Genomic DNA, 13,066 nt, shown 5'->3' with positions numbered 1-13,066 from the left:
CCGTCCAACACCAACAAGGTGGTGGGTTTTCGGTGCTGGCCATACGCGTCTCGATTGAATCTGTTAGATTAGGTAACCGTTGTTTCTGCTTAGTGAAATTGATGCGCGGTGGAATCAGAGCGTCTCACGGTTTAACATGCAGGTAGAATCGGAGCGGGAATCGCGGTGAGATGTGTGGTTATTCAGTGAACCTTAGAGCGGCTGCAGTGTTGTGACGTCTCGTGGTACGTGTTGGCTGTCAATATCGTCGGCCAAGCGTGAATATCACGTCGAGGCCCCAAGAGGCTGGATCTCCTGGGTTATAACAGTTGTTTTCGAGGCGGCGTATTCACAGTTGTGTTTTTTAAATAGTAGGTTTCGTTTCAAGGTAGTGTATATTTCGCTTCTCTTAGTCGCCGGCGACTCAGGGATGAGTGCTGAATTATTGATTCGCGTTGAAAGAAGAAGAAGAAGCTCTAAGTAAATAATAACACGGTTATCAACCGGAGAAGGTGAACATGTTCAACTTTATGAAAAAGGCTGCGGAAAAAGATGACAAGGAGAAGCGTAAGCGAGAAAAGAAGGAGAGGAAGGAAATCAAGAAACGCGATCGTGGCAGCATGTCTGCCGAAGAACTTCTCCGTCTCGACGAGGTTCGTAGACGTTTCTATTGTTCGTATTCACGAACCCCTATACTGCTCACCCTCGTTCACAGATATCGTCGCACTTCAATTTGGCGATCAATTTTTATTTCCACGCAGTAATTAATTTCCATAGCGTTGACATAAGATTCTCTAATCCCAACGAAATACCTCCATTTACAAACGGCATTTTACGCTACTGCGGGAGATTCATGTTTACATTTTGTCATTTCACTTCATCCTTTCCGAGGCGGTATTCAGGTATCTGCAATGTGAGTGGCGGGTAGGTCAAACCCGGTCGGTTCGCAATCACTTTCCATTTCGCAGAACTGTCGTAGTCAATTATTGAGCGAATGAAAAGAGCTTCGCCCAATCGACGCAACCATTCGTTGAAAGTGACTCCAGAATGCAGTTCATTCAATTATCGACCCTCTGTCTTAATAACTTCGGCTGTTTGCAATATATGACGATTGTTATTTGTTTCAGGTTCGAAGATCGTTGAAAATCCGCGGCCGACGCAAGGAAAAGGAAAAACTTCCAAGTGGAATAACGGCTGATTACAGCGCGTCATTTTTTGCACCGTTGGATCGAGATTTGTTGGATAGTATTCATCACCCGGCTGGTTCGAGCTGGTCTCGAGGTACGGGTGACGGTTTGACGCAGAGTGATTCCTCCGAGGCTTCGTTAACGTCTCTAACAGCCGGTGGCAAGACGCTGCCACCTCTCCCGCCGAAGCCTCCAAAAAGAGGGATTTTAAAAGGTCCGAGACTCAGTATAACCAGCATAACATCGGAAGTGAGCGTGGTTCAGAACGGGAATGAAAATCACCAAGATTCGAACGTCCTTGTGAGGAATACGCTCCAAAACGAGGTGATCGCTTACCAAAACGTTCCAAACCTGAATAACTCGGGTATCGGGAAGGAGGAGAGCTTCAGCGAGGAGGAAACCTACAGGAGAAGTCCTCAACACCGGGACAACAAACTGCTTCAAGTTGTCACGAGCGCCAGCCCCTCTGCGGACTCCCTGACAGACACTACAAATTCAAGTTTTGCGACTCCGCCGTTCAGCTTGTCTCCGGTAGGCGAGTCTCAGGGTTTCTCCAGGTGGCGATCGTCGGGTTCGTTCGAGGAACAAGGCGTCGAACTTACCCTACCTGAAATAGTTCCCCTCAAACTACCAGATCCGAGGGAACTTACTATTCAGCGACAACCACCGCCTAGGAATGATTTTGGATTTTCGCTACGACGTGCTATGATTGTGGAACGTGGTGCTAACGGTGTTACTCAAATGAGGCCCGTCATCTTTGCGGAGCCTGGTGCTATTGTGCAAAACAACAACGAGACTGGATTACTACCTGGCGACAGATTAATCGAAGTGAACGGTATTAACGTTAACGACAAATCCAGGGAGGAAATCATTGATCTTATCAAAGGATCTACCAACAGCGTCACCGTCAAGGTAAGCTCATCTTTTGTCCATATTCACTTCACTAGAAATATTGATGGATCGTTAAGTTAAGAAAGTTTAAATCTCGTCTTTTATGGCTGCTCCTATATAAATCTATGACAAGAAAGATGTTACGAATTTTTGCGATATCGATCTTCTTTATTGATTTCGTTAATTACGTATAAAGTTTTTACTTTCCAGTGCGATCCAATCATTTGATTACTTACTTTGTACTAAACGTAAGTGGTAGGCTCGAAACTTCTCAAATGTGAAAGAGCAGTCGATATGTGCAGATTCGTGTTAGCTGTCAATGCCTACATTTACGCGCCTAGCATGTGTCGACATGGTTGGATTACCGGTTACGAGTCGAGTGCCAACAGTAACGTTGCAAACCGTTAACCAAGTACCGACTAACAATACCAATCGTCGTATTCAATCGAGTAGGAAATAGTTGCGTTGAAATTTTTTCTTACTTATTGCTACAAAACGTGCGCGAGAAAAACAAAATCCAACGGACTTTTGTGAATGCTATAAAACGTTATAAAAGCGGTTAAATCGATTAACCGGCAAATTTAAAAACGGTATAACATCATTCTGTACGCTTCACATCTTTCGATGCCATATCCCAATGAACATTTTCCGGGGCAGACATTGGATTAATCCAGTGTGTATTCCAGATTAAACGGTTAAGTTCGTCATCATCCGTGAGGTTGAAGTATAGTAACCTTGTTGTAACGATGCCTTTTAATTGTAAGAAATGTCTTTATTCGCAACTCTAGGATTGTCTGTAATTTTCATTGAACCGTAATACAGTGGAACATATTCGTATGATCATGTTTTGAAAACTCGACTTCTTTAAAGTTATTCTGAAATTGCATAATTCGTTCAGTTATTGTTACTTAAACTTTAATCTTGTCATCATTTCGTGTTAAATATATAATGAATAATTTGGTGAGCTCTATTAACCCGGTGACGTATTGTCGTCAATAAAGTACAAAACATTTCGATGAAATTTGATCAAGAGCTCAAGTTAGCGCTTATTTTAAGTTCTGATAATAACCGAATATACATCAGTGGAATATTTGATCTCAAGTTCACCGGCTATAGTGCACCTTGATAGCTTGCCGAGTTTCATTTGCTGTCTTGAAGACCCTAAAATTAGAAAATTCGGTCCAACATGATGGATTGACATTTCAGGTACACATAAAAAAACACATCTTCTTCGGCTCCGTTACCTTTAGAATTTTCTTCGAAACACTATTCCGAATCAAGGTTTGCTCCCCTGGGTCTCAAGTCTCGATTTACCTGCAGCTGGGCTGTGATGACGGGACGGACTGCGACCCTTTAAGCTACCTGAGATTTCAAGGGGCCAACAGGGGTTCAGTTTTTGTCCATAATATAATATGCAGGTGGTTGGCCATTTGCGGCGTTGGCAGATTTTCATTCCAGTTCACTTCATCTCCGTCCTGTAGGCTGTAGAATTTGGTCTTTTTTTCTTTCCTTTCGTCCTGTCGTGTCTTTCTCTTTCTGTGTGTTTTATTGAACTGAGGTTCTCGTTCCGCTGTGTGTACTACCTTGAGACCATTATTAGCACTCATCTCGTTTACTTTACTGATTCGTCACGACGTGGATCGACACCCTCTGTGTATGGTTCGGTGGAAAGAAGACTTTGTAGTAGCACTTGCATATATTGACATTGAAATATGTCCACAAACCACGTCAGAAAGCCAATACTATACTTATGCTAAGCTGCTCTGCACAGTGTCCGAATAGCTAATTCCTTTATTCAAGATCTCTGACGTGCCTTTGCACAATCGCGAGAAGTAAAGGCTATTCTGACGGGGTTTTTTCACATCATTAGGGAATTTGGTAGGTTTGAAAGAATCGTCGTCACTCTCCTAAAATAGACTAAATAAAGGTCTTGTTCGGTAATACCTACGTGTAGATAGGCGTATCGTCGAGTTTTCATTGGTAGGCCACCTTTTAATTATTGCAACATTATACGGTAATGTGAGGGATTTCTCTGTGTCACAGGTCAATAAAGTGAAAACGAAATTTTGACATTTCGGCCTTAAGTGGGGCCCTACTCAGAAAAATTGGAATAAAGTTTGTTCGTAGCAATTAAGAGAAACATTATGGCTAAATATTGTTTTATAACAGTGGTTAAATAAGCCTACGGTAGTTGAATTAATTTACTACAACAATCACATCCTGACGTGAAACTTTCATTACGAAAGGAATTATATATACACACACAAACGAGGAATTAACAAAGAAATCTAACAATTATGTTTCCATGGCCAAAATTTTTCCATTAAACATCCGACCCAAAAGGTGCGCCACGTCGTCATCTAAATAATGACATGATATTAACCTTTACATCATTTCCATCATCATTGATCATTAGTTAAAAGAAAAAATTTGACCAGTATCGGAGGATGTTTCACATTTACTTGTTCGGCTCTTTCGGTGAATTTATTTTTTTATATTTTTAACGTTGGAACAATTTACTCAAGTATTCAATGTAGTGGACAGAATACGTCGTCACGTCAGCACGAAAGACGAGGAAAGAAGGATCTTAAATTGATAATGATGTGAAGGGAAACTCTAATATGGTTACGTTTCAGGGGAATTACATGATGTCTTCAATGTGGTGCCAACAAATTTAATTGTTCAAATGTTAGATTCTGTCTTGCGAAAGATCGTTCAATTTCAATGTCTGTTGGAAGTTAATCTGTAATAGAAACTACTGAAATTTTTAGTGTCTGATCTGAGATTGACACTGTTTTTGTCACCAACAATGTTGCACATTTCTAGAATCAATCTTTTCGGATAATCTTTTTCGCGGTACATGATACTAACATTCTCGTAAATAAAATTATCATCAATTAACGCAACTATACGGTATCGTAACATCGATTACTAACCACACCATTGTCACGCAAACAATTTATGATAGGAACTAGATACCTATATTATCTTAGACGTAATAAAAGACATTGAGATAAAGTAGGCCTCGCACAAGGGCGACTATATGCTAGTCATTTTACATATAATAAATTATAGGAAATAACCCAAGGTCATAATCGTCATAAGTACTGTGAAGGAACGATGGTGCATTTGCTTTTCCTCTATAAATTCTTTTCTCATCGCTCGCTCAGGGTATAAAATACATAATCTCATCAGAGTTGTGTGAATCGAGATTCTCCAAAGAACATTCACCAAAAAATAATAAAACAGCTGTTTTGTGACGAATGTCTTGACAGTTTTACCCTGCATTTTATGCAGCAATTAGTTTTCAATAATATACGACAAAGGTAGAAATAAATTGACAAATAAAACTTTTCTTCAATGGCAATAAGTACGGCATAACGAGTATGGAGTAGTTCGTAGATATTCTATTTTCAATGTTTGAGACAATCCACTTGTCGTTTTACACTCGATACAGGCCACCCATCCAGTGACACACGGCTGTGTCCAACCTGATACCAACCTATCGGAAACAACAAACTCATGCTGCTGTTGTTATATGTATATATTATGACGAGTGCAGTTTGCTTCGGATGATGCATGTATATATACACTGTGACTATACCTGAATTACATCACGCAGCAGAGCTTGTCGCAACGAGAAAACGTAAGGCATCAGGGACAGAATCCGATTAGCTGTAGCGCGATAGGCTTATCTCGTTTGAACTTCTTGTCCACACCACATATCCTGGTTATCTAACCACTATCTTACTTCTCTTATCATCGCGGAAAAGTTTTCCGTCCGGGATTGCAATTCCAATGGAAGATTCTGTCGCAATATACTCTCTGAGATATTCCGTTAGATTAGAAAGAAAATTTTTACCATTTTTTTCATTCAGATCACGTTATACCTATGTGGATACTCGAACGAATTGGTTGTTCAGGTAGCTCAGAGTGTGTCCTCAGACTGAAAAACGTTGTTGGTGAATTCCGACTTTCAATGTATTCACAATGAAAGATGAAAATGCTTGTGGAGGATACGAACATTCATTGTCGGGAGGCATTCCTAAAGCTTTTGTTCCACCTGGTACTGTCTGCCGTTTTATACTACGCAGACGCTGTTTCAAATCAGGATGAAAGAACCTGTATTTCTTTGGGTATATTCAAGCTTGCTCCAACCAGTGAAAGCTTGCGAATCTTAAAAGTCCTTTGGTTACTTTGTAATTAGTCAGGAAAAGGTCGAAAATTTTCGTCGATCCTATTACTTTTGGCTGAATAACTGATAATGGGAGAATTTCAGCCAGAGCGGGGAATGGCTCGCATCGATCTCTGTACTGTTGGCAGTCTTAGTTTTCTCTGCCAGCCGGCGAGGTAGAAGCCACGCCCACACCATGACACTTCCTAATATCAAACGACTTGATACAGTGCTGAAGGAATCAATGTCCATGTTGTCTCAGTTTTACGATTTGTTTTCGAAGCAGACTTTCGACGTTGAATTTCAATTTCTGAGTTTTCACTTTCATTTCAACGTTCGACACCGTAATCGGAATTCGATTAAAATTATCGATACCGGTAGAAGGTTTAAAACAAGCTCAAAATTTCCGAAGTATTCGTAATTGTCACGCACAACGAGCATCTCACTAGATAAAGATTTAAAACAACTAAAATTGATACAACATTTGAATCCGGCTGAACAGACTTTCTAATGCGAAAATTCAATTTCGAAACGATATCTTTTGGTGATCAGTTAAATCTGTCTATATTCCAATAAGTGATTAACGATTGCATTGATTGAATCCAGACTTCGCCGTAATATCAGCGATAAGTACACGTAGACCGCGCATTTCTATGGCTTTTGACATCGTATTATCGTGGCTAGAGTAGTCATAGCAAAACTTGACCTGAACTTAATGGGTATCAAAAATAGCAAGTCTGACATTCAATATCGGTACGATATATCATATATGTAATTATTTTACCAAATAATTCTGTGTATGGAGCAGGAGTGTAAAAAAGATATCACACGATTAAAGTGGAATAAATATGTGAATGACTACGGAATTATCACCCAGTCGCCGATTGTGGAACCTACTGTTAGACTAGAACAATCAAATGCGGAGGACTTGAAAAAATTCCCGGAATCTTTTATTACGGATTGAAGTAGATTAATGCCAATTCGAATGAAGACAAATAGCAACCAATAGAAAGAGACAGACCTTGGACTTTATTCGCGGATTCACGTAGATTTAAATCGTTGTGGTATTCAAATACAGACTGATGGATGAGAAATTCAGATATCCTAGATGTAACAAATTTATTCCGAAATGAGTTAAAATTTTTATAAAAGGATACAAATGAGAATGGATAGATACAGAAATGCGTATTAAAAATTTGATCAGATTGAAATCGCGCTACAATTCCTACTAATACTATAAATGCGAAAGTGTGATTATTGGTTTGTCTTTATTTCACGCAGCAACGGAGTAACGAATCAACGTGATTTTTTTCGTAGACATAGTTTATAGACCGGAGGGTGACATAGGCTATACAATAGAGTGTCCCAAAAAAACCGACTATTTTTTTTTTTTCAAAGAACATTGAAAAATCGTTAGAGTATCTCTAGAAAATGACCCTGTGAAAATATAAGCTCTTAATATTAATATTTAGAGGTGGCGATTTGTAATTTTCTATTTCCCATTTAAATAACATGGGAAAATTTTTTTTTGAACTTTGGAATTTTGTGATGGGATAACGAGCTACTTCATAAGTATGACAAAATCAGGTCTTATAGGAAATTTGATGCTCTACAAAAAAGGTCTGATTGACATTTTGCGTAAATCCAGCCGTTTTAAAAATATCGAGCCTCAAACTTCGGACTGTTTAAAATTATGCTTTTTTTTTCGTAAATACAACAAAAATTAATTTATATGTATTATAAACCCAGAATTATCAACTGAAGAATAAATATAAGAATAAATATATGCATATATTTATTGTTCAGTTGATAATTCTGGGTTTATAATACATATAAATTAATTTTTGTTGTATTTACGAAAAAAAAAGCATAATTTTAAACAGTCCGAAGTTTGAGGCTCGATATTTTTAAAACGGCTGGATTTACGCAAAATGTCAATCAGACCTTTTTTGTAGAGCATCAAATTTCCTATAAGACCTGATTTTGTCATACTTATGAAGTAGCTCGTTATCCCATCACAAAATTCCAAAGTTCAAAAAAAAATTTTCCCATGTTATTTAAATGGGAAATAGAAAATTACAAATCGCCACCTCTAAATATTAATATTAAGAGCTTATATTTTCACAGGGTCATTTTCTAGAGATACTCTAACGATTTTTCAATGTTCTTTGAAAAAAAAAAAATAGTCGGTTTTTTTGGGACACTCTACTATACAAGTTATGTAAAATGGGTTCCATTATTTTACAAAACCGATAAAAATATGATAAATATGTTCACTTTTCACATGGAACGTAAACTGTGCGTTTGAAAATTCTGACCGTCGCCGCGAGATGGCGGTTGTAGCCCGCCTACCTTACCATCTCAGCTGTTTTAATAATACATCCACCAGATGGCTTTCGTTTCTCGCGATTAAATGGCACTCCTTCGAGCATGTAAACGCCTCGCGATGGAAACCGGGTCCCGATTAATAACAATTAAATCCAACATTTCGTTTTGGCGATTAATATTATAATACCGCTGCATTCATGTTACGTATACAAGATTTCATCTACTGTACATTTCGGTACACGCTTCTTTACATTTTTTTCTCCGTACCTAGCATAGTGAGGCTCGGAGCGAGCAAAGCGAGTGATAACCACCGGTGTTGGCGCTCCGAGGAGCGAGTTCTTAGTTAAAACACAAAGAAATGGATTGAAACTGAATCCGTGGACAGATATATTCAAAACAATAAAACATTCGAATCGGGTCGATCTCTTCGCATCATGCAATCCGGTTTCTTGTGAAATTCGGATCGGTAGACACCGTAACGAGTCAGTTTTAATACGTTTCGATCTCTTTACGATTACGGAGATATGACAACGGTATTCTAGTACGGCACTATTTCAGTGTGTTCTGTCTGTCAGCTAGCTGCCTCTAAATTATCCCAACACGCGCGTACGTCCAATAGTGTGGTTATAATGCGGTTGATGCACTTGAGGCAAAAAAACGAGTAAAGGGGACCGCGTATCGTCGTGGATGGCGCCAGGCGTGAAGAGGAGGGTCTTGCACAAAGTGCACTGGCGCTGGGCGATGCGAATAGCGAAGATCGACGGATTAGCAGATGTGCGAGGAATTAGGCTGCTCGCGTTTGTCGGGGTGGGTGCGATGTGTCATCGCGTTTGATCGAAGTCCTGTATGCCAAGTGCCGATGAGTCGTCGCTGGACGCTAAGCTTGCGATATTTCTTACTTGTTGCACCCTAAGCAAGACTAACCATCAAAGTCCGAGGGCACATTTGCTCAAAGAAATCATGAATTTAACGGGCTGGAAATGAAATTGCGAATCAATCTTTTCGAAGCCGTGAAAAATCACTCGGGATAAATGAAATCATGGGAAATCATTGCGAGTAAGTTAAAATCACTTACAATGATAGCGCTGAAGAAATTGTACGGCAAGCGGTGGTAATCATGGAAATCGTTGTAATTCTTACGGTGAATATCAAATGGTTTAAATTCATTAGCATTTTATTGATTTCTGTCTTAGCTTTAGTTGCTTTCCAGTTACCAAGTGAATTGCAAGGATATTTATTGTGATTACTTGCAATTTTAACTAATTCGGAAACCATTGGGAATCTTGAACGCTTGCAAAACACTGGAAAGCAGTTGGTACACCAAAAAATCAACTAAATCCACGTCAGAAGGTCAATATTAACGGAATTAATTCGAAATCAGTGTTAACGAATTAGAACCACTTAATTGATTTCCAAGTGAATGGTCCATTGCCAACGAAAAAACTGCATGTTTTCCAAGCTCTGTTGCGTTCATTCTTTATGGCTCATAATGATCAACTGCATTTCACGCTCGACATGCCAGTCATTTGAAACAGCTTCAGTTCACTTCGTCAAGTGGGATTCTTGCAACGGTGTTTAAGTGCTGTTGCAAACAATCTCAAAGGCCGCTACAAGTTCAATGGCCAATTGGTTGACCAAGTTAAAAACCGGAGCTCTGAAAAAATTACGCTCACTCTCTCTCTCTTTCTCTTGCTCTCTCATTCTCACTTTTGCATTTTTTTTTAAATTCCGATAAACGACTTGCACTATCTGTTACTTTCACTGCAGCCTCACGTTATTGCTGGATTGGCGCCAGAAAGAGATATGGAAAGAAAATGTAAAGTATACTTGATAATATTCGTTTATAATCGAACATTGTCCGGTGCAAATTAAAGATAAAACTTGAGTTGAGAATACAGTAAGTTGTTTTTACTTTGTAGATCTTTGATGGTTTCACCATTCATGCACGGATCTGGCTATCTCTTCCTGAACTTTCATTCAAAGTGCGTCGCCTTTCCACGATTACCGGAAGGTGAATAGAAATAAATCTTATTTTTTACGCGGGGCTCCAGTACTTGTATAATGCAGACATAGTCGGACAGGCGTGAAAAAACTCCTTTGAAACGAACTTTAAAAGAAGGACGCACTTTGATAACGATCTTCAGCATTTCCTAGTGCGTCGTGTGTATTTATTCAAGACATTTGACAGAGAATAAAGAACGCCGCGGTGATGAAAATGTGCAGCTTCTTTCAACTCGCTTCAAATTTTCCCCGCCTCGATCTCGTCACGTGCAACAGGTCAAAGGGCATGTCACAGTCACCTTAGATCAGTGAAACGGTAAAAATGAATCGCGGGTAGCGCAACGTAATAAAATGTTTATTCAGACTAGACTCAGCCGTTAGCTAGCCAGCCAGTAGGAAATGCACTCGCGTATACCAACTTCGAATGAAATAAATAGTAGGCGTTGATTATAGCGGACACGCGCACTCTGCGCTCACATATAAATTATAATCGTGAGCAACGGTAAGCCGCGACGCGACTCGGTTAACTTCGACGCTGTATTACAATTGTCATCCTGGTAGTTACCATCATGATCATCGTCTTCCGCTTTTTAATTCCGTTCACGAAATAATTGTATACCTCTTAGTTTTTACGTTACACTGCATCATACGGCGTGGGGGAAGTTACGAAATGCACGTATGGCATAACTTGACGTGGCGTCCGTTTAACCAGCTTCCGGTTTCCTGCAAACGGTGTTTACAGTTAACACAACCCGATAGCCTGTCCTCTTACCCAGCCCATTGCAGAGGCGTGGATACGCGTACCCGTAACGTGGATTATGCGTGTATCATGTAACTTTGAACATTCGTACACCTGTACCGAGATGAATTTCTACCTGCGGTGGTTACTAAATTGTAAAATTGGCTGGTATGGGTTGCTACACGTATACATAAACAACTTTTGTGCTCAATTTGAAAATTCAGCATCAGATAGTGTTAAATGGATACAAAATTATAGACCATGGAAGTCCACACCGAAATTTCTCTCACAATTTACAGACCGTAATCATTCTCATTTTTTAGAACGTTATTTTTTTTCTATTACACATGAAAATGAGTTTCGTATTTGTAATTAGAAAATCTAGTACGTATTACAATTTTTTTTTTATCACCGTTACTCTTAATTTATTTTAGTCTTACCATGATTCAATTTTAGTCTTACTTGATTCAATTTTTTCGAAATCACCAATTCTTCGAACTTATATCTTTGAACAATTATATTCTCGTAATTAACGATGTGCATATCCGCATGTCAATTATTAGACGGCTTGTCCGTCTTATTTGGCTTCCCATCGGAAGCAGGAATCCAAAAATGTAAACATTCTCCATCTACATACATTCTTACATATATAGTGCTTGAAGAGAAGAAAAATTCATATTCAGACAGACTTAATGTTGGAATAACTAGGAAATGTATTCAGTGACATCTATAATCATACTAAATAATCACTAGTCTCATATTTGTTTTTAATCCCAACAATATTTGAACAGTTATCGTAACAATACTGATTTGACTATATTTTTATAGTAACTATGTAAAACGTAATTTTTCTCGTCGTCGGTACGCTTGATCACCCGCCTGTTACGTCACCTGCGCGGCTACGTCTATGCACAACAAAAGTGAACAGTACGTTGGATTCGTCATGTGCGAGAGAACATTGTTGGCCCCATTATTTCATAGGTGTGGCAAGTTTACAGATAGGCGACGTTTCAAGGTTTACTGGAGACCCGGAACATCTTGTACCCTCCGTCTCGTGTACTATGTATAGTGTAGTGTAAAAAATGAAAGAGGCAACTCAGTGACTAAGCCTGTGCTTTTCTGCAATACAAACACTCTAACCTCATCTTCTGATACTGCTGTAGTTGGCGAGTGAGTTGGATCCTTGTTTTTTTTTTTCGAAGTGCACGTTTCAAAGCACAAAATCCTATGTACACTGAGAGAAATTTTTAGTTCCGGTTACCGCTCAGTCCTTAACTATTTTCATTTTTTAACCACAATCGAAAAATATAGTTCTAGGTAGAAAATGAAAATTACTTTTCTAGCTGTTACCGGAAAGTCTAGTATCCGTTACTATTCTTTCTTTAAATATAAATTTTAAATTTAATGCTTGTGCAACGATAAATTGACGTTAAAGCCTTGATTAACTAAAAAAGTAGAGTAAACCGAACAAACTGATTTTGCGTTGCCAAAATTGCCAAAAAAGGATCGACGATAGCGCAAAATCGTGACGCGTACCTCGTTTTTCGTAATTCCAACAATATTGAAACAGTTTTTATAACCGTACCTGTTTCACTGAATTTTTCTAGTTACTGTAACAAATGCAATTTTTCTTCGCGATACATACTCTAATCTTCTAGAGACTTATTATTCGAAGCAATAACTCATGCTCCATTTCACGTGTATAATTAGTTATACGGCATTAATATGATATCAGCATTTGTTTACAGTTATATATATATGTATATA

General features: G+C 38.9%; 1 protein-coding gene across 1 annotated transcript in view; it reads left to right on the top strand.

Annotated features, from left to right (window-relative positions):
- Positions 1–13,066, top strand: part of LOC124177004 (unconventional myosin-XVIIIa) — an 85,140-nt gene continuing 72,074 nt past the window's right edge. The window contains exons 1-2 of the mRNA XM_046558992.1: positions 1–632; positions 1,107–2,078. Coding sequence (XP_046414948.1) covers positions 498–632; positions 1,107–2,078 — 1,107 coding nt within the window. The 5' untranslated portion in view covers positions 1–497. The remainder of the gene's footprint in view (positions 633–1,106; positions 2,079–13,066) is intronic.

This window comes from Neodiprion fabricii, chromosome 2, assembly GCF_021155785.1.
Source record: "Neodiprion fabricii isolate iyNeoFabr1 chromosome 2, iyNeoFabr1.1, whole genome shotgun sequence".
NCBI lineage: Eukaryota > Metazoa > Arthropoda > Insecta > Hymenoptera > Diprionidae > Neodiprion > Neodiprion fabricii.
This window is presented reverse-complemented; position numbering and strand designations above follow the sequence as displayed.